The sequence below is a fragment of the Mercenaria mercenaria genome, chromosome 4 (genome assembly GCF_021730395.1).
Source record: "Mercenaria mercenaria strain notata chromosome 4, MADL_Memer_1, whole genome shotgun sequence".
Taxonomy (NCBI): Eukaryota; Metazoa; Mollusca; class Bivalvia; order Venerida; family Veneridae; genus Mercenaria; species Mercenaria mercenaria.
The window spans coordinates 56981130-57006813 of NC_069364.1; the positions used below are offsets into that span (position 1 = coordinate 56981130).

The 25684-nt window shown below is 35.8% G+C and overlaps 2 protein-coding genes across 2 annotated transcripts; both read right to left on the bottom strand.

The window, feature by feature from the left end:
* Positions 1-16898: 16898 nt before the first annotated feature.
* On the bottom strand, positions 16899-18614 carry LOC128546018 (uncharacterized). Its single transcript, XM_053542217.1, has one exon. It carries the CDS (start codon positions 18612-18614, stop codon positions 16899-16901), a length of 1716 nt encoding a protein of 571 aa, XP_053398192.1.
* Positions 18611-21559, bottom strand: LOC123532323 (uncharacterized). The gene has a single exon (XM_053542218.1). It carries the CDS (start codon positions 21557-21559, stop codon positions 18611-18613), a length of 2949 nt encoding a protein of 982 aa, XP_053398193.1.
* Positions 21560-25684: the final 4125 nt, after the last annotated feature.

The following is a 25684-nucleotide window of genomic DNA, read 5'->3' on the forward strand; positions in this document are numbered from 1 at the left end:
ACCCTGTTTTGAACATCAAGATGAACATTCTCACTAATTTTCATGAACATCTCATGTAAAATATGGCCTGTAGAGAGGTCACAAGGTTTTTCTATTTTTATGCCTACTGGCCTAGTTTTTGACCGCACGTGACCCAGTTTCGAAACTGACCTAGATATCATCAAGGTGAACATTCAGATCAATTTTCATGAAGATCCATTAAAAAATATGGCCTCTAGAGAGGTCAAAAGATTTTTCTAATTTTAAACCTACTGACCTAGTTTTTGACCGCAGTTGACCCAGTTTCAAACTTGACCTAGATATAATCAAGATGAACATTCAGACCAACTTTCATACAGATCCCATGAAAAGTATGGCCTTCTAGAGGTCACAAGGTTTTTTTTATTATTTGACCTACTAACCTAGATTTTATGGCACGTGACCCAGTTTCAAACTTGATCTAGATATCATCAAGGTGAACATTCTGACTAATTTTCATGAAGATCCATTCAAGGGTATGGCCTCTAGAGAGGTCACAAGGTTTTTCTATTTTAAGACATACTGACCTAGTTTTTGATTGCAGTTGACCCAGTTTCAAACTTGACCTATATATCATCAAAATAAACATTCAGACCAACTTTCATACAGATCCCATGAAAAATATGGCCTCTAGAAAGGTCACAATGTTTTTTCATTATTTGACCTACTGACCTACTTTTTGATGGCATGTGACCCACTTTCGAACTTGACCTAGATATCATCAAGATGAACATTCTGACCAATTTTTATGGAGATCCATTCACAAGTATGGCCTCTAGAGAGGTCACAAGGTTTTTCTATTTTTAGACCTACTGACCTAGTTTTTGACCGCACATGACCCTGTTTCGAACTTGACCTAGATATCATCAAGATGAACATTCAGACTAACTTTCATACAGATCCCGTGAAAAATATGGCCTCTAGAGAGGTCACAAGGTTTTTCTATTATTTGACCTACTGACCTAGTTTTTGAAGGCACGTGACCCACTTTCGAACTTAATCTAGATATCATCAAGGTGAACATTCTGACCAATTTTCATGAAGATCTCATGAAATATATGGCCTCTAGAGAGGTCACAAGGTTTTTTCATTATTTGACCTACTGACCTACTTTTTGATGGCACGTGACCCACTTTCGAAGTTGACCTAGATATCATCAAGATGAACATTCAGACCAACTTTCATACAGATCCCATGAAAAATATGGCCCATAGAGAGGACACAAGGTTTTTCTATTATTTGACCTATTGACCTAGTTTTCAAAGGTACGTGACCCTGTTTTGAACATCAAGATGAACATTCTCACTAATTTTCATGAACATCTCGTGTAAAATATGGCCTGTAGAGAGGTCACAAGGTTTTTCTATTTTTATGCCTACTGGCCTAGTTTTTGACCGCACGTGACCCAGTTTCGAAACTGACCTAGATATCATCAAGGTGAACATTCAGATCAATTTTCATGAAGATCCATTAAAAAATATGGCCTCTAGAGAGGTCAAAAGATTTTTCTAATTTTAAACCTACTGACCTAGTTTTTGACCGCAGTTGACCCAGTTTCAAACTTGACCTAGATATAATCAAGATGAACATTCAGACCAACTTTCATACAGATCCCATGAAAAGTATGGCCTTCTAGAGGTCACAAGGTTTTTTTTATTATTTGACCTACTAACCTAGATTTTATGGCACGTGACCCAGTTTCAAACTTGATCTAGATATCATCAAGGTGAACATTCTGACTAATTTTCATGAAGATCCATTCAAGGGTATGGCCTCTAGAGAGGTCACAAGGTTTTTCTATTTTAAGACATACTGACCTAGTTTTTGATTGCAGTTGACCAGTTTCAAACTTGACCTATATATCATCAAATAAACATTCAGACCAACTTTCATACAGATCCCATGAAAAATATGGCCTCTAGAAAGGTCACAATGTTTTTTCATTATTTGACCTACTGACCTACTTTTTGATGGCATGTGACCCACTTTCGAACTTGACCTAGATATCATCAAGATGAACATTCTGACCAATTTTTATGGAGATCCATTCACAAGTATGGCCTCTAGAGAGGTCACAAGGTTTTTCTATTTTTAGACCTACTGACCTAGTTTTTGACCGCACATGACCCTGTTTCGAACTTGACCTAGATATCATCAAGATGAACATTCAGACTAACTTTCATACAGATCCCGTGAAAAATATGGCCTCTAGAGAGGTCACAAGGTTTTTCTATTATTTGACCTACTGACCTAGTTTTTGAAGGCACGTGACCCACTTTCGAACTTAATCTAGATATCATCAAGGTGAACATTCTGACCAATTTTCATGAAGATCTCATGAAATATATGGCTCTAGAGAGGTCACAAGGTTTTTTCATTATTTGACCTACTGACCTACTTTTGATGGCACGTGACCACTTTCGAAGTTGACCTAGATATCATCAAGATGAACATTCAGACCAACTTTCATACAGATCCATGAAAAATATGCCCATAGAGAGGACACAAGGTTTTTCTATTATTTGACCTACTGGCCTAGTTTTTGAAGGCACGTGACCCAGTTTCGAACTTGACCTAGATATCATCAAGTTGAACGTTCTGACCAATTTTCATGAAGATCTTGTGAAATATATGGCCTCTAGAGAGGTCACAAGGTTTTTCTATTTTTAGACCTACTGACCTAGTTTTTGACAGCACGTGACCCAGTTTGAAACTTGACTTAGATTTCATCAAGGTAAACACTCTGACCAATTTTCATGAAGATCTTGTGAAATATATGGCCTCTAGAGAAGTCACAAGGTTTTTCTATTTTTAGACCTACTGACCTAGTTTTTGACCGCACATGACCCAGTTTCAAATTTGACCTAGATATCATCAAGATGAACATTCAGACCAATTTTCATACAGATCCCATGAAAAATATGGCCCATAGAGAGGTCACAAGGTTTTTCTATTATTTGACCTACTGACCTAGTTTTTGAAGGCATGTGACCCACTTTCGAACTTGACCTAGATATCATCAAGTTGAACATTCGAACCAATTTTCATGAAGATCTTGTGAAATATATGGCCTCTAGAGAGGTCACAGGTTTTTTCTATTTTTAGACCTACTGACCTAGTTTTTGACCGCACGTGACCCAGTTTCGAACTTGACCTAGATATCATCAAGATGAACATTCTGACCAACTTTCAAAAAGATCCCGTGAAAAATGTGACCTCTAGAGTGGTCACAAGCAAAAGTTTACGCACGCACGCACAAACGACGGACGATGCGTGATCACAAAAGCTCACCTTGTCACTATGTGACAGGTGAGCTAAAAAAAACAAATCATAGAAAGAAAGAGTTGTTTCACATGAAAATTGAGCAGCATGTAAAACATGTATATTACTCTACGAAACAAGTGTCAGTATACTGTTATAAACATTGAATTCCGGAAAAGGACTGCTTAAAGGAACCCTTTTCAGGACAGTTAAACGCCTTTAAAAATTCACCATTTTCAAAGAACTGTTACATATGTTCGTTTTGATGCATTTGCAATAGCGTACGAGTGTTGAAATTTCACACATATATATATATATATATAGGTGGAACACAGTTTTCAGCAATTGTTTATTTTTATTTCTTTACAAATGGCATTCATTTTCAAAGGGTGACAACTTTTTCAGAATAAGTATCCGTCGAACAGGACAGTACGGCAGAACATGTAATGGTCAGGTAAAATATTGGTAAAGATGTTGTTTCGTTTATCAAATATTTCTGTGTTTTGATGATATACTCCTAAACCTTAAGTATTCAGTTTGTTTGTTTTGGGTTTAATGCAGTTTTTCAACAGTATTTCAGTAATGTAACGGTGGGCAGTTAACCTAACCAGTGTTCCTGGATTCTGTACCAGTACAAACCTGTTCTCCACAAGTAACTGCTAACTTCCCCACATGAATCAGAGGTGGAAGACTAATGATTTCAGACACAATGTCATTTATCAAATAGTCACAGAGAACATACGCCTAGCCCGAGGATCGAACTCACGACCCTGTGATCCGTAGACTGACGCTCTACCTACTGAGCTACGCAGGCGGGTTTAAGTATTCAGACCCCATTATTTGCCTCTTATGACAGTGTTTCAATTTTTTTTCATACACAACTGTCCCATAGCTACATTGGAGAATGGGTGGACAAAGGTCAACTACAACAGTTTTTCCTTAAACTCAGGTGAGCTAAATATTGTATGACTGCTTTTTTTTATAAAGTAGGTTACTTCTGCACTATATGAAACAATGTGTGTTACTAGGCTAAGTAACAGTTATACCAGGTTTGGCAGATATCCAGTTAGTTCTGACAATCATACTAATTCCTCCATCAGAATCATACCTATCAACAGCTTTGTGCATACCAAAGCTAAGCACTAGATATATCTAAACAGTGTAATTGTGATGAAATATAATATTTATGCACCTCATTATCAGGTTAAATGATTACATATTGGAACTCTGACAGAGACTTCACATGTGTTTGTCTCTCCTGTCAGTCATGTATATCATAATATGACTTTACTATACAAATGGCAACAACTGCAAAATATCATGAAGTCTAGAAAAATTCAACATGTCCATCTTTATTCTTACTACTGTTTTTACATTTTAACCCTTACCATGCTGGACACGACTGATTTTGCCTTTGCGACCAGTGTAGACCAAGATCAGCTTGCACATCCATGCAGTCTGATCATGGTCTGCACTGTTCGCTATTCAGTCAGTAAATTTTCAGTAAACACCCCTTCAAATGATAAATGGTACTGCCCAAATTGGAAGATGGACCAGTCTATTATAGAAATTTAGCATGGTAAGGGTTAACTGTGACTGTCTGGCCATTGTAAGACAGTAAATAGCCATAAGGTTTCAGGTGATGTTCAAACAACCTTCAAAATAAAATACATGTGGGTGGTTTTCAAAATAATGAAGCTTTTTCTTCTCTCTCACCTTACTTTAATTCAGTTTAGTTTTAGAATGTGTTTTGGAGCAAATTATATCCAAATCAATGTAATCAATAAATGTGTGCAATTTTATCTTGATGGCTCAAGCAGTTTTAAAGTTATATTAAATTATATAGCTAATTTTGTCCCCTGTGCACCCAAAAAAGTGTGACATTTTACATGAAGTATAGCTTTCAACTGTAGTTTACTTTTTAAAATCATGCTTTATTGTTACAGCTTTGACTTTTTTATGTAACTTAAACTCTGCACATTTAAATAAAATACTTCATTTTCATTATATACATCTTATTGTTACCAATATTTCACATCTTGTGATGGAAACCCCTTCACAAAAAATAGTGAAAAAAATACTAACTTAAAATGTTGAACACTACAATTTCATAGCCCTATTACTTTTCTAAAGTCTTGATGTTTTTCTAAGATCTTTATCCTTTCAGCTGCAAAGACACAGTATGATTTTTTTCTTTAATAAATCAACTTTCTCAAAAACTTGATGAATTTCTATACACCTAAAAATGTCCCCTGTGCACCTTTTCAATTGTTAAGTGTCAGATTTCTTTTATTCTTTAAATAAAATGGGATTTTACTTTATTTTCCTTGAAAGGGAGTTACAACAGATACAAAAGCAGCATTCAACTTCACATATTACAGACTGTTAAATATTCACAAAGCCAAAAGTGACGTCCCCTGTGCACCCTTTTTTTACATATATCAATTATCATAGCATTACTGTAATTTATGGTGGCAGTTCTATATTACTAGCAGTGTAAATGTAAAATTTAAGCATTACTTGATAATTTAGCATTATATAAGAAACTCTGGACAATTTAAAATTCACTGTTTGCATTTTTTTCTGAAGTTGCCAATTTTCAAGTTTAAAAGTGGAAACATCAATTTTATTGCTTCTTAAGCTCTTAAGTTTACCTACATATGTAAATGTTCACTAGTAAATATTGTGTAGTTAAAAGAATTTTACTTACCATAAAACATATTCTATGACTAAATATTTTGACACAATTTGTCCCCTGTGCACCCTTTTTAGTAAAATTATAAAGTATGTATGAATTTTACTATTCCGTTTTATCATGCATGGCATTTTGTCATTTTTCTACTCTGAATAAGCAGTTCATGTAAACTAAATGATTTCAGTGTGTTAGTTATGTTTAAAGTCATTTTTTTTCATTTAAAGCATTACATTCTGTTGAATTTTCATGTTTTTGTAGTGAAAATTTTCAATTTTTTAGTTATTTTGTGGAATAAACTATTTTTTTTAATAGTATTTGTCTAAAGTTGATTACCGTTAGTCTTTTTATGAATAGAAAACTAATAATGGATGAATATTACATGATTTTCAGTATGTGTCCCTGTGCATCTGTAAAATAACTCAATTTTGAGTTGACAATTCTAGAAATTAGAATTACTGGACATTCTTGAAATTTGGCATGTGGTTTATAAACATACAAAATGTGAGAAAAATATAGGTTTTATAATTATATGTTAGTTATATTGCATTCTGCAACAATTTTTTAGGTAAAAGTTTATTTTCATGTCAGATATTTGCAGAAAGGGTGATTTTTAAAACCAGTGTCCACAAACATATGATTAAATAAGTTTCAAACCATACACATACACCCATTACTTATCATTTATGTTGAAAAAAATACTGTTATACATATTTCCTTGTAATAAAACCATGCAACATTTATCACCCATCTTACTGGAAATTCACTGAACTTTCGAATTAAAGGCTGAAATATTTTCTGATTGGCATTTCTCAACACTTTCCTAAAGTTATTTCCTTCAAATTTGAAGTATTTGCTATCATAAAAAATAGGTGACCACCATAAGAAATGAGTTTGAATTTTTAACCCCTATGTCACACTTTTGCTTCATTATTTTGAAAACCACCCATGTAACATCAGTCTCATTACAAAATTTTAGGTGTTTTATACATGTTATCTGAAGAGTCATTAATTTTTGTCTAATCTTACTGAGTGAAATCCCTAACAAAATGCCAGGTGCACAACTTCACATGCTGAATAACATTCTCTGAAGTTTCATGACTCTATGTCAAATACTTTTGGAGATATGTGCAAAACATTTAGTTTCAAACAGACAAATAGACTAACGAACCAAGGCTAATCCAACTGCTGCACCCCCAACCCCTACCACCAACCCCAACTCCTGGCACTGACCCCCCCCCCCCCCCCCCCACACCCCAACCTCTACGACCACCCCAATTGACTTGTTCTCTGTATATATCTGAATTTTTTTCACACCAATCAGAAATGGATGACAACAGCTACTGACTTCAGACAAAAGAGAGAACATTTGCCTTGTCTGGGATCAAACTTGCTATCTTCTGAACAACATTCTTAAATCTACATGTTTATTATGGGCTATTCATGCAAGGCAAACAGGAACAGAAATTAAACACAGGATAAATAATGGTGACATGAGCTTTTATACTGTATAATACAGTATCTAATGTTCATTCTATTGTATGATGGGATATATATTTTCTTCTCATATATAATTGTTGCTGTTACTCGATACAAGGTAACATTTAATCACAAAATATGTTACAACATAGCATGGGTTGTAGGCTTGACAGTATGACATTATTGGCAGTGGTCCAAGATTATAGATAATTACAATTCACTTTGATTTTATTTAGTATTGTTTAAACTAGGGCTGCAACGAGTATCCGAGTACTCGAATATCCACGAGTTTGACCAAAAGTTCGAGTACAGATATTCGTCATTGTCAAGATCGTTGGATCGCGATCTTTTTCATTAATATATGCAATTTGTAAAATTCTATCAATAAAACTAAATTAAAGCCACATTAAACGTCTTCAATGAATTTTCTTGCACATCTAAGATGATTGCGCATTGTCAGATTCTAAACCCGATGTAATCAAATAGTTTAGGTAGAGTTAGCATCGGTCTTACTTTCGAACTAAAATTAATATGAAATATGTCAAAACAGTGAATAAACATTTATCATTTAAGTAATTAAATTCAATAAAAAGTTAGATACAAAATTTCTGTCCAACAAATAAAATTTTCTTATCAAAAAATACGGAACTGTTACTAAATATTGTGATTATTAATGACCGACGTCATATCGTTCATCTGCAAGAATGGCCGAACATTACAGAAGTCCACCCGCGAAACCTGACTTTAATTAATGAGCAAAACATTAAACATAGGTCGAAACTATTAAACTGAGCACTATGAGAACTGCAAAGCTTAGATTCCATAAAGAAAACAGTAAAATCATATCAGGCTTGCATTTTTGTATCATTATAAGTTGTTGTTGGTGATCCGTGGTTCGATCTGTGAATCGACAGCCCTGACTCGCGGATCGGATCGGATCGCCACTTGTCTGATGATCCACAGCCCTAGTTTAAACTATGTTACAGTAAATAAAGCAAAAATAATTAAAATCCCCTGTGATAAAAGAAGTAATTCAATACAGAAATTACTAAATAACGATATTATTGTTTTTAAGTTTATAGACTGGAACAATTCTTATCTGATCATTAACCTTTTCTTTGGTGAGCATGTCTAATTATAACATAGATGACACAATTGACGTTACAGGTCTGGATTTCAAAGAGGCGTTGTGATCAATGATACAACATTAACATTGAACATTGAAACAATATACTGCTATAAACTGAAGTAAACAAACTAAACACACTTTTTATACCGTATATAATATTAATATTAATACTGTTTATGCAGATCATGATGAAATCTCTGTCTTATACAGAGAAATACTTAACCATAGGCTAAATTAATTCTTTTAATTATAAATCTTAATGAAAATTTATGGAGATTATGAGCAGTTATATCATTAAAGAAAGGTTAATTAATATCATTATAAAAAGAACAAAACAAAAATTAAAAGGGGAAGAAATGTAACCATACTTTTCCTGCCCTACATTTCTTTTTCTTCAAAAATTAAAATTCTACATTAACATACTGGTAGAAACTCCCTAAAAGTAATGTATTTGATCAAAAAAACATAAATATCACCCTTGAAACTGCTGTTAAATTCTTCTTGTATTATTCAAAGGAAAGCTGCATCAAAAACAAGAGCTGTCAGGACAATGCGCCCGAGCACTTGAGAATGTTTACCAATAGATAAGTAAATGATAGAAAACAGTGATTGTTTTTACCTACATGTCTGTGCTGTGTGTAAGTGGGGTTGGTGGCAGAAGGGAGGGATGGTGGGTGTGTGTGTAATGTGGGTTGGGAATACAACTGGCAATATGGTGCATCACAGCAAATTACTTCTGACTTTAAAAACACTGTACTTATTGAGCACACAGTGTCAATTTTCTCAATTTACTTATGCCAGGGCAATAACTACAGAGCGACAAAGACTATCCTGCTGGTTACTGAGTTTCGCAAGGATAGTAGGCCCATAAACAATTCAATTTCAGTGAACACTGGATAAGAACTGCTTATCAGACACTATCAATATTTGCAATTTTAATGAATTCATGGGCCATAACTCAAGATTACTTGGGACTATCTGGTGGGTTATCAAACTTGACAAACATCATATGCCCATAAACATTGTGACTAAGTTTGTACAACAGCTGATAAGAACTGGTGGTTTGAGAGCAGACAGTTTCAATTTTCAAAATTTTAAGTAATTCAAAGACCGTAACAAAGAAAGCTAAATTGTGTCAATAAAAATGTCTATTGAATTTATTACTATATAATGTATTTCATAAGCACCTGGTTATATTCTTGAAGCAACAATAGTGCGATCAATTTGTAACAGAAAATGCCAAAATACTTCAGAAAATGGGAAAAGCAGATCGATATCACTGAATGCATTCTCATAACTACAACTTTCCATAAAATTCTAGAATGCATATTTGTATATTTTGTTAATCATTATTGACAAAATCTTTTGAACTCAATTAGTCCTTTTGTCTGGTGCTAAACTTTATGATGTTATTGTGAAAATGTGCCTGATATCTTTGCAATGAGGCGAATGTGTATACATGTGTTCTGTTTCCTTATGGAAAAAATATGATATAAAATATTTCTTTAAGCAACGTACTACTGTATAACAGGTAATCGTCTTCGTATGTTTTATTAACTAAAACGATGCATACCTCTGTCTAAACTATATCTGACTTGTTCATACTTATCAAGTTGTTGGTCTGAGGTTTGAAGCATTTTGTAAATGAAGTTGAAAGTTGAATGAAGTTGAACATCATATTTGATACGATATAATTTATGATACAAGCAAGGTCATGGGCTATATACTGACGAGTTCCATAAAAGATTGTCTATCATTTTTACAGTTTGTATATTTAACACAGTCAGTAATTTGTTGAATGAAAAGAACATTTGTTTGTTCACCAGTATTCTTGCATGTTCAAAGTATTGCAACGACAGCACGTCGAACAGCTTATTGGAAACACATTAGAGTTACATCTCTCTATTTTATAAACTAAGGAATAATGTCTTTAGGTTTTCATTAACACCCTTGTTTGTTTTCTTTATTTAGAAAAAAATCGTTTCGAAATGAAACATTTCGGTACCTTACCTTAATAAAATTAATGATAACTTTTAATTAGTATCATTTTATCTAAGTAGTACTCAAGCCATTGTTTCATAAAGATATAAATATCGAAATACAAAGACTCCTTGTATTATTATCGGTAGCATAACATGTTAGACCAGTCTTTATTTAGGAATTCAAATGTAGTTTGCATACTGATGTACCTAAAATCTTCATGTACACGATAACTTCTTTTTACTTGAGTGTTATAAGAATAGCATATATGCTAGAAGGTAAATTTTAAATTCAGCTTAAATAACTCTTTGCATAGCTTATATTGCTTTACATTTAATATGCACGGGGTATATTTCGTTTCTGGTTTCTTTTGATATTTCACAAACTGGGAAATGTGTTTTGTGCTTTAGTTGCAGAGTAAGTTGGACCATTATTAAGCTCAGATATATTCAAGCATACGCATAAATATGTTTGTAAATGGCGGAGAAGTACATGTACAGACTTTTCATCAACGGGTATTTTTCATAAAAATCAGAATGTCGAATAAGTGTGTATGCATACTCTGTATATGAATTACATCTATACAATTGGCACATTGTAAGTTTCAACAGTTGTACTGTTAAATCTAAAAGAAATAAAAGGTAAGGGTCACCCCAAACACAGCCGGAGAGCCATGTTTATAATATTTATCTTTGTTTTATGCCTTGAAGCTATAGGAAACAAATATGTTGCAATATTTACGAAATTGTCATTGCATAGTATACTGTGTTATATAAGTTATATTAATGACAAGTTAATATTTAAGATCTTCTGATTAATACAGAGAAGTTCGGTGGCCAGTACGATGAAAATGACAAGGCTGACAGTTTTGCAAAAATATTTCTTCTTGGAATGCTCGCTGGTGTAGGTGTTTGTGTGCTGAGTCTTGTGGCTTTTGTAGCCGTCCGCCGAATAAGACGAAGGTTAGTTAACAATATAAGTTACTGGCATATTTTGTATTGTTACATTAATATCAATCATTTATTGTCGAAGTAATTTCGTATATTTCATTCAATCTCTTCAATGTACGCAGTTTGCCATGTATTCAGTCAGAATATAGTATGCCCCTACTTAATATACCACTGTACCACATCAATTGAGTCGTGAACTATCTGTTTTAATTCAGAACAATTTTGACGATATAATGGTATAGTTCTTGCATCTAATCTCAATAAATTTGTATACTAAGCGCATTGTTGAACACTCTAGCGTTTTGACATACCTTTGCAATATTTGTCGCAACTTAGGTTTAAGGATTTTAATGTTTTTTGGCCTTTGTCGCTGTATTTAGCAAATATTTGCGTAAAATTTAATATATGGATAATCCAATGTCCAATGGTCAATGCTATTTATAACATCCCAGGGAGCTCCACATATATTTAGCTAACAATTCGGGTATCACTGCATTGTTCTGTTTATTTTCCTGAGTGCTGTTAATATAAAGGTTTTTGATGGGAGGGTCGGTTATTCGGGAAAGTTATGATTCGGCTCTTTTGGACTAGCCGCATGTTTGATGTGTAATCTTTGCATAGTTTAAAGCTACACTTTTTTCTTTCATAGTGTCTGATGGAAAAAGGTGAAATACGTTTTAATAGATCGTTGTTAAGACTCAGTGTTACTTAGGACTGTGCTAGATTAATACGTGTATTTCTTCTTGGCCTGCTTCTGCATATGCGTAAATGGTTCGTTAGGTATTGTGTTTATGAATATTTACATATTTTGTTTTACATTTAATGTATTTTTTCAATGATAAAATGTAAGGGTTATTTTTGCACAATTCGGTGATTTGTAACATGGCAAAGGGATTTTGTAGTCTTGAACGGTTTACTCTTACAAATGGTAATTTTGCCAAGGACCGTTCGAAGTGGTGCCCCACAATGTTTTTATCAATTCGTTTTTTTCGTGTTATTTATATGCTTTTTATTATATTTATTTAATTTTTATATATCAGTCATGTAACATCCACTTATATACTTACACTGCCGTAAATAACGGATTTAGTTAAATGGATGCTTGAAAATTGAAAATCAATTTTAAAAAGAGGTCAAGACGTTTTTCTAACTATCGTACACTGCTTTTAAACGTTAACGCCCCATTTGGTACTTCAATGATATCTTCCATAATTGTAATAAAACAGTTATCGAACGTTTAACACATTTAAATAAATATAATCATATTATTATGAAAATTTCAACAAAGTCGGATTGTGCTAATACATTATTTAAATCTTTTTTTTTATCTCTGCCCTTTTTTAAAAGTCACAAATATAAACATTAAAGTATCTTATCAAACGAGCAAGACATTGACTTTTCACTGATATATGGTCATACATCACATCAAATTAAGAATTATTCCAAAGATACCACAAGATAAAGAAGTTGATTTTTATTTTTGTAAAAAACCTTTTCTTCAAGTTTGTAGATTAAAGACATTTGTGTGTATTTTTGTGACCCTTTAAATTTTTGACTGACATCGCAGAGTAAATGAAATGATACTATAGCTTCAGCCGATTTATTGAAATTGTTTAATATGTGAGAAGTTTCGATAGAAGAAAATAATAAGATGTGGAAAGGTATATGGCTTTTTATTACTTACTATTTAGAAGCAAACAACCAAATGGAAGCCAAATTGTCAGGGAGGAACGACCATATGTAAATACTGCTGTAACGATGCAAGCTGTATCCTCTACAGTTACAGAGTGTAGCACTAAGAATGTAGGATCCAATAAAACATCAGATGAAACCTCCCGAAGTGTGTATGACAGTTTAGATGGTGACAGACGCGATGATCAGCATATGTACAGCGGTAACATACTTATATACGAATAAGAAATTATGTAGTTGAGTTTCTAAAAAGTGAGAGCCATATCGACAGAAAAATATTAACCATTCATGTCTGCTGTTCATCTTTAAGACTCCTGGTTTAGATTATTTGTAACAGTCTAACATAAATTATGCGAGGTAGTTGTATTAGTTTATTCTTACTTTACTTCAATAAAGTCATGAAATATTATTCATCATGCAACTACTATGCAAAGTGCCTGATATCACTTGCCTGATATTTTATTTTGTTATCAGGAAAGTAAGCTCCTCCCATATTGACGGACTAGTTTTTACATCAATTTCCTTCCAGACTGAATTTTATTACAGAGTCTAATTTCGATGTTGTATAACTTTTCTTTTAAATAGATTCAGTAATCTCAACAAATTCCCTTCAATATGGTTGTCTCTAATTATTTTATCACACAGACAATAGCACTGAATGACGTCATTGTGAAACGTTCATCATGACATCACAATGTTTACATAGATCGATTCTTGGAAAGGTTTACAATACACTTGACAATGTATGATATACTTATTCTTGATCTATGCCTAATTTAAGGCATGCACATTTTATTAAGTATTAGCAAAATTAATTGTGTTAATTATTATTGGATCTGTTAATTATAATTCTTGGATCAGTGTAAATTTAGTGATTTTAAAAACTTTAAAGTATCTCTGACCTGAGTCTCTAACTGGAAATGAAATTTCAGCGTTTTGGACAGGTAGTTGTTTGAGTCAAATGTTTCATTATATGGAAATAAAGCATGTTCTAGTTTATTCAAGAGGATATTTTTTTACTTTTACGTAGTTAATAGTTTATTTCATTGTTATATTTTTACAAGAATATCAGAAATTCAAAAAACATTGTCGGAGTAGAATTTAATATGGCTGCCGTATTGTTTCGTTCAGATGTTTCAGGGGCGGATGAATTTTCAAATCCGAAAATATAAATTTATTTTTTTTAAAATAAGAGATGAAGACATATGTTGTTTTAGGCAGTTTGCATAGTAGTTACATGGTAAAATAGAATAACAGCCTACTGTCTTTTGATATCAATGTTATCAGGTCTCGGCTAATATGGGCGGAAGGAGTCACCCCTTCCAGCCCATATTAGCCTGTACATGATAACATTGATATCAGAAGACAATAGCCTGTTATTCTCTATGTAATGACATACCGTACAATTTTATTATTAAAAGGGACATTTTATCTACGTTTGTTGTATGTTCTAAGTGACATTTATGGCTTACATACATGTATTACGAATTTTATTTTCAAGCGGCATTGCATTGGTATTGATAACGCGCTTGCATTTACTGACGAACTTAGAGACAGGCAGAAGGTGTATACTTAATCCAAGTAGTCTCTTAATACAACATAATGTGTTATTAAATAATATAAACGGAATCATAGTGCAAATGATGTTTCAAAAGACATGGTGTCTCGAGCAAATTTGTAGTTCATTTAATGAAATGGAGAGAAAATAAGTCCATAATACGTCATTAAATATTTCAGGACTGGAAAGACAGACAGATCACCACAGTACTAGTTATGCAAATTTATGAAGTCGCTTAGGCAATGATGTATCTATGTTGCAAATACAGTTGTGTTAGTGCGAAAGTATGTGATAGCTAAAACAACAAAGGCAGATATCTTATAGGGAGAAACATGTTCATATAAAACAGCCCACATACAAAAACCCTGTAGCAATGTATTTTTACTGTGATGAAATACACCCTAAAGCACATAGACAACATCAAACATCGATGTCTTAGAAAAGTCAGAGGCAAATCCTAGACTGGTTAATGGTACACCTTAAACTCCAAGTGTTATCTTTTGGATATCCAAAAGACCAAAGAGTCAGAGTTTTATATTGAAAGTGTTCTATATTAATCAAGTTTTAATTTACTAGTATATAAGAAAATGAACAAACTGCTTAGTGTGAGGAATTAAACATTTAACAAATAACAATCACATATCTCGTAGCATAAGAGTTTTAAAGACAAAACCTGGAAGAATATGTACTGATATTAGGTTTCCGCATACTGGAACTTTTAGCCTAAGAATACACATTTTTGTGCTGGACTTTTGAGCCACACGGATACTTATGAACTGTGAATTTTAGTAACACTGACAAAAAAAAATGAATAACATTTAGATAGACATTCACAATATTACACAATTAACCGTATACCGTGCGGTAAGAAGTGAGAATAGAAAAATGAATGACTTTGAAATCTTGCGAAAATATTCCTTTAAAAAACGAGTATGAAATGTCTTCCTTTTCGCTTTCAAGGTAAATTATGAATAGATAACTATTTAACACGTTTAAACCCAAGTTACCTTTACAAAGGAAGGCAGTGTCCATATCTTCGACTTGCTTTATTCCAGTTTTGTTGTTTATGTTATGTCTGTTGTATTGTATGCTCTTAGCATTATTCAAGCCTCATAAAAAAAACATATCTGTTGTATTTAAAGCATATTGTCTGCTGTATCTTTTCAAGTAAGTGCAACATTTGAGGAAGGTGAGGATCTGGCTTGCTGTGGTAAATGCATCTATATGTTACACTCTGTATTTCTTGATTAGTTTATCCTAAATGTTTAACAATCTTCGGTTTTAAAGCAGTGAACAGAAATAAGATAAGATGTAAAAAAGTGGCACGAGTTCCTTAGATATTGTATTCCTATTTAACTAAAAGCTACTTTGTGGCGACCAGTCGTCTTTTCATATGGGACGAAAGAATGACGCGCAGCCTGGCCGGATAGAATAACAAAGGCAAAGTTATACACTGGGAGCAGTTCAACGTTTATTAGATCAGTAGTGTTCAGACGATAACGATGCTCACTATGCTGACAATCACAATGCTCACGTGAAAACTGTAAATAAAAACGATTCAAGTTTCAGTACAAAATAAATGCGAAATATTTGCATTGAAATTCGATGATTCCATAATAAATCAGTAAAATATTGACACAACAATACAGTGTTAGAAATAATGACTAAATAACATCACAAACCTCTTTGTCCCTATGGAAAACTCTACTAAATTAACCAAATTGGCTTTCTTTTCTTTTTCCCCCGAAAACGTAGAATGGACGTTACAAAAGGCGTCAAATAACCAAAGGGCGATAATAACGTTCGTCTTAAAGGATTCGTACATCTAAGCATTCGACCCAATCGGGTACGAACCTGACCGCATTAACATGGCTCCTCTAAATTAGAATTATCTAATTTACCCCAAAAATCTAATTGGTTTAAAAGTTACTTGGTCATGTGATCACAACATATCAAAATGACAATGATCATATTAATGATGTATGTATATACGCGTAAACAATAATTATATTCAATGCAAGAATAAAAAGAAGGCACATTTAATTCGAAAGTATTTAAATTTGACAAATATAGAAAATGTTACAATAAATTCTTCATCTGAACGCAAAGCTTAATGTTTACTGGCTCCTTGACTGGGAATCACTCGGTCTCTTGCAATAATACAAGTTTATGTACCGGTCTTTCCAAGAAACTGAAATCTCTTTTTCGTTTACCTTTGTCATCTAAAGCAGGCTCACCTACTAAGACCTTAACCTTACGAACTAACCCGTCATTACTCGGAAAAACCTCAGAAACTCTTCCGAGGCGCCACTCACCTCTCGGGAGGTTTTCGTCTGTTATCATGACGATATCGCCCACACAAAGATTACGGCGAGCCGAAACCCATTTGGGTCTTATCTGAAGGTTGTGGAGGTATTCTTTTCTCCACCGATTCCAGAACTCATTTGCCAGATACTGGATTCTGCGCCAACGTTTTCTCGAATACAGATCGGTTCTTTGGAAATTTCCAGGAGGAGGCAAAATGACTTTGGATTTACAGGTAAGAAGGTGATTTGGTGTAATGGGTTCAGCAGAGTTAGGGTCATTCAGACTTGAGACTGATAATGGACGACTATTCACAATGGCCGCTGCTTCGCACATGAATGTGCGGAGGGCTTCATCATCTAACTGAGACCCATTTTGTAGCATGAGGGCAGACAAGATGCTCCGAACAGAGCGTATCTGTCGTTCCCAGATGCCACCCATAAGACAGGCGCTGGGCACATTCATCTGAAACTGAAAATCACAACCTTCATTTACCAAAAAATGTTTGACCTGTTCAACATCCATCTCAGAAAGAGCATCCTTAAGCTCATGCTCTGCCCCTACGAAATTTGTGCCACGGTCAGACCTTAGAATGCGTACTGGACCACGAACTGACAAGAAGCGTCGAAGAGCATTAATAAATGAGCTAGTATCTAAAGAGTTAGCTGTTTCTAGATGCACACCTCTACACGAAAGACAGGTAAACAACACACCATATCTCTTAAGTTCCTTTCTACCTTCCCTTATATAGAATGGCCCAAAGTAATCTACGCCCGAGTAAGTGAAAGGAGGCGCTGGTTCAACTCTGTCAGAAGGTAAGTTTGCCATTTTTTGATCCTGTAAGGAGCCTCGGAGTTTACGACAGGTCAAGCAACGAGATATCATATAAGAAACCGCAGAGCTGCAACCCAAGATCCAAAAACCATTTGCTCTGATTTCATTCACAGTCATTCCACGACCTTGGTGCTTTACACGCTCATGGCAATGTCGAAGAACTAGATTTGTGACATGTCCCTTTCTAGGCAAGATAACCGGGTGCTTTTCACTTAAAGCATACTGGGAATTTGACAGACGTCCACCAACTCTTATGATACCCTTTCCGTCAACATATGGATCTAACTTAAAGATACTAGACTGCCTCGGTAGAACCTTACTGCGGGATTGATTTAAGTCTTTGCTCTGAGGCATAGCCGCCGCAGAAGACAACAATTTATACTCCTTTTGGAAGGCGTCTCTTTGTGCTAACCTTACAATTTCTAGTTTGGCTCTTTGGATATCGACTACTCGAACTGGCAGATAATCTTTAAAATTTAACCTTAGGTCATGCTTAGCAGATACATTGCGGGGCTTCTTAACACAACGTTGGACAAACATGTCCTTGAACTTAAGGCACACTGCAATAGCCCTTGTCGCACGATTCCAATCGGAAAAGAAAGCAATTCGGTCTAGGATACTAGGCCAGATACAAGCGACACCAATAGTATGGACCAAAGACTTTTTAACTTCTGGGTCATTCGTAGGTAAGTTTCGAATCTCTGGGGGTTCATTCATGTATGGTATGTTTGACTCCCATAAGAATTTTGGACCAGTGAACTGTCCCAGTCCGTTTGATCTTTACACATCTGTTGAAGCAGCTGTTTGCCTATCAGAATGACAGGTGCCAGAAACCCAAGTGGGTTATAAACAGAGCCCAAAGTAGATAATACACCGCGCCGAGAGAATGGCTTATCCTTCAGAGTAATGCGAAACTGAAAGGTGTCGGATTCCACGCACCATTGGATACCCAGGGCCCGTTCAATAGGCAAATCATCACGCAGCAAATCAGTATTTCTCAGACCATTAGCTCGATCCTCAACTGGTATCTGATTTAACACCTCCTTCGAACTGGACAAGAATTTATGCAAATGCAAACCACCCTTACTACAAAGCTGTTTACCCCGATCAATTAAACTGATTGCATCCCTGACCGAAGGTACCGACTTTAATCCGTCATCAACGTAGAAGTCTCGCTTAATAAAGCTTGCAACATCAGAACCGAATTCAACTTCATAATCAGAAGCAACCTGTTTTAGAGCAAAGTTTGCACACCCTGGAGATGACACGGCTCCAAATAAATGGACAGTCATGCGATACTCCTCAACAATATCTCCAACGTTACCGTCCTTCCACCACAAAAATCTTAAAAAATCCCTATGTTCTTGATTGACCTTGAACTGGTGGAACATCTGCTGGATATCACATGTGAAGGGTACAGCTTCCTTCCTAAACCGGCAAAGAACTCCAATCAAGTTGCTCGTTAGGTCTGGTCCCTGTAGTAGATGGCTGTTTAGAGATTTGTTCTTATACTGTGCACTGCAGTCAAATACCACTCTAATCTTGTCAGGTTTTTGTGGGTGGTACACCCCATGGTGTGGTATGTACCATACTCTGCCATCCTGGCGTTCCATGTCATCTTCTGGGATTTTCTCCGCATGCCCATTCCTTATCATGTCCTTAATGAATGTGGTATACCTTGTTCGGTACAGATCATCTCTGGTGAACCTTGTTCGCAGTTGTCCAAGGCGATGAAGAGCTAAAGATTTATTGTTTGGCAGGTGGGGGACACCACCTCTGAATGGTAACGGCATCTCATAATGTCCATCCGCTATGTGAATGCCTTCTCGCAGTAATGAAATAAACTGTTGGTCTTCTCGTGAAAAGGGGGTCTTTGAAGATTTTTCGCATTCACTGAAATCTAGCTCCATCATTCTCGCAATCTCACTCGGATTCACGACCTCTTTTACACTATTACGGAAAGATAAGACAGTCTGAGTCGGTCCAACAACCAAGTCAGAAGGTACTTCACATGATACAACACGATGGCTTACGCCAATCTCATCGTCACAACTGTGAACACCATCAGAGCCTACAATACCAACAATACCCCAGCCCAAGTCTGTTCTCTGAGCATAAGGACCTTCGCCAACTGGGGCAATTATCTCGCGAGGAAGAAGGGCTCTTGAACAATCATAACCGATAAGAAGGCCTACTTCACAATTACCCACAGGCATTAGCTTGTCCGCAATAAGCTCCAAATATGACCATTTCTTAGCAATCTGGGGAGACGGAATATGTGATCTGTTGGCAGGCATAATATTCCTGGTGTACGCAGTAGGAATATCTAAACGCAAGTCACTGTCAAACCCACGAACAACCAAGTTTTTAACCTTTTCACTGGAGACAGTTCGGTTTTCAGCATGCATGGTAGAAAGCATAAGTTTCACCTCTGTGCCTGTAATACCAAGTTCTTGACATGTATGACTGAGAATAAAAGAGGTGTCAGATTGTGTATCAAGAAGCGCATAAACCAATCTCTCTTTGTTTGGATTATCCATGTGGGACACATATACTGGAACTATCATAGAACATTTGAGACATAAACCTGTATCGGTTGAAAAAGAAGCACTAGAGTGAGATTTAACATGTTCTAGAAACTGACCCTTTCCAATCTGTCTGCCGCTGGAGTTACCTCTTGAACCACAAACTGGGTTTTCTCGCTTCGGTATGTCACCGTGTAACGATGTTGGGTGAAATTTAGAGCATGTTTTACATTGTTTCCTGTGCTTACAAGATTTCGAAACATGGTTTGGGTTAAAACAAGCAAAACATAAACTGTTTTCCTTAACATAGGCTTTCCTTCCATCTAAAGACTTAGCAGTAAATTGTGAACATTCATCTAAGTCATGACTTCCCTTACAAAGGTGACAACTGACCTTGTTTGAACTTACAGAGGTGCTAGAGTGTGTCGAGTTTGTTTCAGTCAAATGAGAATGACCTCTTATAGGGGGTCGGGGTCTTCTGCTGCTGTCAGGTTTAGGACGCCTGTCTGGCTTCTCTGGTTCTGGGATACCTTGGTCACCTTTTAACGATTGCAGAGATGTGATAGGGTCACAGGCAATTTTGGCTTCACTAACAATGAACTTAACAAATTCAGAGAAAGGTGGGAATGAATTATTCTGATCCTTCCATTTTACAACTGAGCGGTTCCAACGTGTGACAACCCAATCAGGCAGCTTAAGCAACAACTTCCTATTCTCTCGATCATCATCAAGACACCGGAGACTGCCAATAGAACGTACAGCAGTATCACACAAGACCTTAAGACCTTGACCGTCCCTCGGAGCTATTTTGGGCCATTTTTCAAGTTTTTCCCGAAACGCATTGGCCAAAACATAGGGATCGCCATATCTTTCGTCAAGAAGCTTTTTAGCCTCATCATAGGAATCGCTGGAAGTCAACAGGAAATAATTCTCAACTACCTCTCTAACTGGACCACCAATGTATTTCTTGAGATAATAGATTTTTTCAGCAGAAGAGATATGCCTTTCTTCAATCAAGGTATGGAAGGCCACTTTCCATCCAGGGTATTTCAAGGGATCACCGAAAAATATTCCGGGTTCAGGTGGAGGAAGTCTATTAAGACTTACTTGTTCAGCTAAAGATTTTGCTAGTTCCATGAAACCTTTCTCTAAAGGTTCCTCAGCCCTTTTATTTCCTAACACATCATTACTTGCATTACTTGCATGCAATTCTTAGGGTGACTGTTGTAGGTTGTGTGCATCATCATTGTGAGACAACACTACATTTTGTAGTAAGTTCACAGGTGTAAAAGGGTTTACATCAGGGTTCAGAGCTGCAGCAGGAGTTGAATTGACAAAGGATGGGGGTGGAGCATTAACTTGGGATGCTGGTGTATTATAATGCGAGTGTGTTTCAACATATGTTTGGACGTACTCAGATTTGTCTTGTTCTGGTAGAGGTAACCTTTGGCCTGTCTCAAAGTCTGACCTTTGGTCGTCAGCTAAACGATCTATAGCTTGTAACCTTGCTCTTGCTATTTCTAGCTTCTTAATTGTTGCAATTCTTTCAAGGTGAGCACGCGACTGAGCTTCCGCATCTATGTACTTAAGTTTTGCCTTTAAGGCAGCAGCCTCGGCTGCATGACTTGACTTCCTACTAGAATTAGAGTTATAAGACTGTCTAGACCTATGGCTTTTGAAGGAACGCATTGATCGCGAGTCAACATCGGTTTGCAGCACTGAGATTCTCTCGGATAACCTGCACATAATCTCCTGATGCTCCATTTCTATTTTTTCCAATGTCTCGGAGTCAGAGATTCCGGAACTATCATCAACGATTAAATAATTTAGCTTATCAAAGGCCGAACTTAACTCTTCGAAGGCATTTTCAAGACATGTTCTCTCGTGATGCCTCAAAAATTTATAATAATACTGAAATATAATAATAGCACTAATAACAGTACTAATTCAAAGCACTAAAGGCACTAAACATGTGTGGCTGGGCATTCCCTGCCTACACAAACACAAATCAGTTAATAATGATCAAAATTTCTTTAGTCATGTAAAAGGTTTCACACCACAAATAATTATCGATATGACACTAACAGCTGAAACACAGTACTTAACACAGGCGTATTTACGAGCATTCTCGTAATATTGTTCTGCAAAGCGACTTTAACCAGGACTTGGCTAGTCTTGGAGATGGATGAACTCCGTCCACTAAAAGGTTGAAGTTCCACGAATATCTTGCTTTGCGGTTTTTCCCTTTACGGCTTCTCACAAGATCTTGATTTAATCTTGGGGAATTTGCACCGGACTGGCAGTTCAATTCATCGATATAGTTGTTTATCTCATTGATGTAGTCGGTAAGTTGTCTGTCATCATTTTTGTAAACTTGCGCGTTAGGATGACCTTTCAAATTGTTCCACTTTTCAATGGAATAGTATGCACATGTACAAAATTGACCTTTAAATCTGGATATCTGTGTGTGAGATCTTTGAACTTCTGGAGATTGCAATATATTACAAATAAACTTCTTCAGCAAGGCTACCGTTATTACAAATTGCGTAAATATTTTACTAAATTTTATAATCGTAATTCTGATTTAGTTTTAAAATTCAATAGTAATTTAAAGACACTTCTGCGAGAAGGTATTTCTAAACCCATTTTTTATGGGGATGTGGTTTACAAACTTCGTAAGATCTTGGGTCATGGTAATTTTCCAAATGTATTTGAAAAGATTATCAAACGTTTTATTAAAAGAGGTTACGACCCAACTGTGTTGAGACATACCGCATGTTTAGTGTTCAACCCGTTTACAGTTGGACACTACGCTTCCCTCTTTGATTGCGTCTGACGGAAGAGGGGGAGGACTCTATGATGAGCAGTTTTTAAATCCTACCAGGACTGAACTGTTTTGATAATTGTCTTCTGGCCTGTTTCGTCGGGCCCTTAAGGGTGTTTCTCTTGTTGCTCTGTCTTCTGAAAAGGCATTGAGTACATACGTTTTTGGTTCTTAAGGTTTGCTTTTTATATATTTATACACGAGCATTTTTGTGTTTTACATGCCATGCCTTTTTGTTTCCATTACGTGTGTTAGAGATTCACCTGGAGGGGATTACTTTTATTTACACTGTCCCATGTCTTTGGAACATGGTGGGGGTAAGAGTGAGGTTGGGTGCGCACCATAAACCGGTTTAAGCTCCCCAGTGGTGTTTTTGCCACTGACCGTTCCAAGGCGGTGCCCCACTGTGTTCCTTTGTTTGTTCGTTTTGTCCTTTTGTGTTGACTTTGTGTCCGCGCGTGTGTGTATGCTTATTGTTCGTCTTGTCCTTATGTGTTTGCTTTGAGTGTATGTGTGTGTGTGTTGTTCGTTTTGTCCTGATGTGTAAGCTTTGAGTGTGTGTGTGTGTGGTGCACGCGTTTGCGTGCTGGGGGTTCGTTTTGAGGAGGCTGCGCTTTTGGTGCGTGGCATTCCCTGTTTGATATTTTTCTTTGTTTTTCAGGGCTGGAAGTGGGTTGTCTTTCAAGTAAATAAATTTCTGATCTTTTCGAGTTAAGTCACAAGTGCCCAACCAGATGTAGATTGCAATTCTTTTGTATTTTTTCAAAAGGTCTGTAATGTTGCGGTCCAGCCAAATGAATCTTTCGGAAGAATTTGCACCACCTTTGTGCAGCCAAAGAATTTGTTCTTCGTGTGAAATATTTTTATCAACAGATAATTTCAGATATTTTCCTTTGCTATCGCTCAGCACAATCGGCTTCCTGGATAGTTCATGATGTGTGATATCTGTTGATGTGCTGGCTTGTTCAATGTTCTTTTTTAATCTGTTATCACTCATGAAGTTAACAAAGATGTACTGTAACTGCAAAGGGGGTATGACTCACCGGATGAATTTGTCTATTGCCAAACAATTTTCACTCCACGGATGCCAAAATTCACAGACGAGATTTCACAAGAGTTTAACTTCCCCAACCTGTAGAGTTTTCACTGTGGCGACCAGTCGTCTTTTCTTATGGGACTAAAGAATGACGCGCAGCCTGGCCGGATACAATAACAAAGGCAAAGTCAACACTGGGAGCAGTTCAACGTTTATTAGATCAGTAGTGTTCAGACGATAACGATGCTCACTATGCTGACAATCACAATGCTCACGTGAAAACTGTAAAACTGTCAAGTTTCAGCACCAAATAAATGCGAAATATTTGCATTGAAATTCGATGATTCCATAATAAATCAGTAAAATATTGATACACAACAATACAGTGTTAGAAATAATGACTAAATAACATCACAAACCTCTTTGCCCCTATGGAAAACTCTACTAAATTAACCAAATTGGCTTTCTTTTCTTTTCCCCCCGAAAACGTAAAATGGACGTTACAAAAGGCGTCAAATAACCAAAGGGCGATAATAACGTTCGTCTTAAAGGATTCGTACATCTAAGCATTCGACCCAATCGGGTACGAACCTGACCGCATTAACATATTTTATTTGTCAAAATCCTTCAACAGAGAACGCTTCAGTCAGAACTTATTTTTTCTACCATACTGCCAAATAATCTTGTATCTTCAAAAGCTCAGGGTACTTGTATTTAATAATTTCAGAAAAAATGTATAAAGCTGCCATTCTGCTTCAAAATGGAATATTGTTAGTAAAAAAAACAACACAACAATATTTAACAATATCATTATCATATCGACAACGTTTGCAGCGTAGCCTGTACCGGGTATGTTTGTGTTCCATTACGTATTCATTTCAAACAGTCCATTTTGTAAATACTGTATAACCATTTTGACATACTAACCATATCAATGTCAATGTAAAAGAATTTTTCCATTTGATTACACTGTTTTGTCATCGTCTTTAAAACATTAAAATTCCTATATATTAATTTGTAATAAAATAAATGTACAACGCTGCAAATTTGCACATGTCTTTGCTATAGTATATGCCGTATTTGTGCTATTTTATTTAAAAGTATATAAGATTTACACATATAAGGCAAAAGGTGATTTTCAGACTTACAATGTTGATTGATACGGGTCCTAGTTTCAAGAAACCACAATTTTGTCTTTTAAATGCATTACACACGTGAAAAAGATATAATAGTCTGCCTATATATCCAGAAAAGTGGCCTAGAAATTGCCTTTGATGGCATTTTTTGTTAATGCCCGACAGCCATGTTCATTGTTAACTTTATAAAAATTGGAAAAGTTTCAGGGGGCTGTCGCCTTCTAAGGGTCATAGTAAGGTCACAGCACAAGGTCAAAGGTCAATGG

Bases quoted from the DNA above. Each gene is read 5' to 3' on its own strand.
- LOC128546018 (XM_053542217.1), bottom strand. From the start codon at position 18,614: ATGAATGAACCCCCAGAGATTCGAAACTTACCTACGAATGACCCAGAA.
- LOC123532323 (XM_053542218.1), bottom strand. From the start codon at position 21,559: ATGGAACTAGCAAAATCTTTAGCTGAACAAGTAAGTCTTAATAGACTT.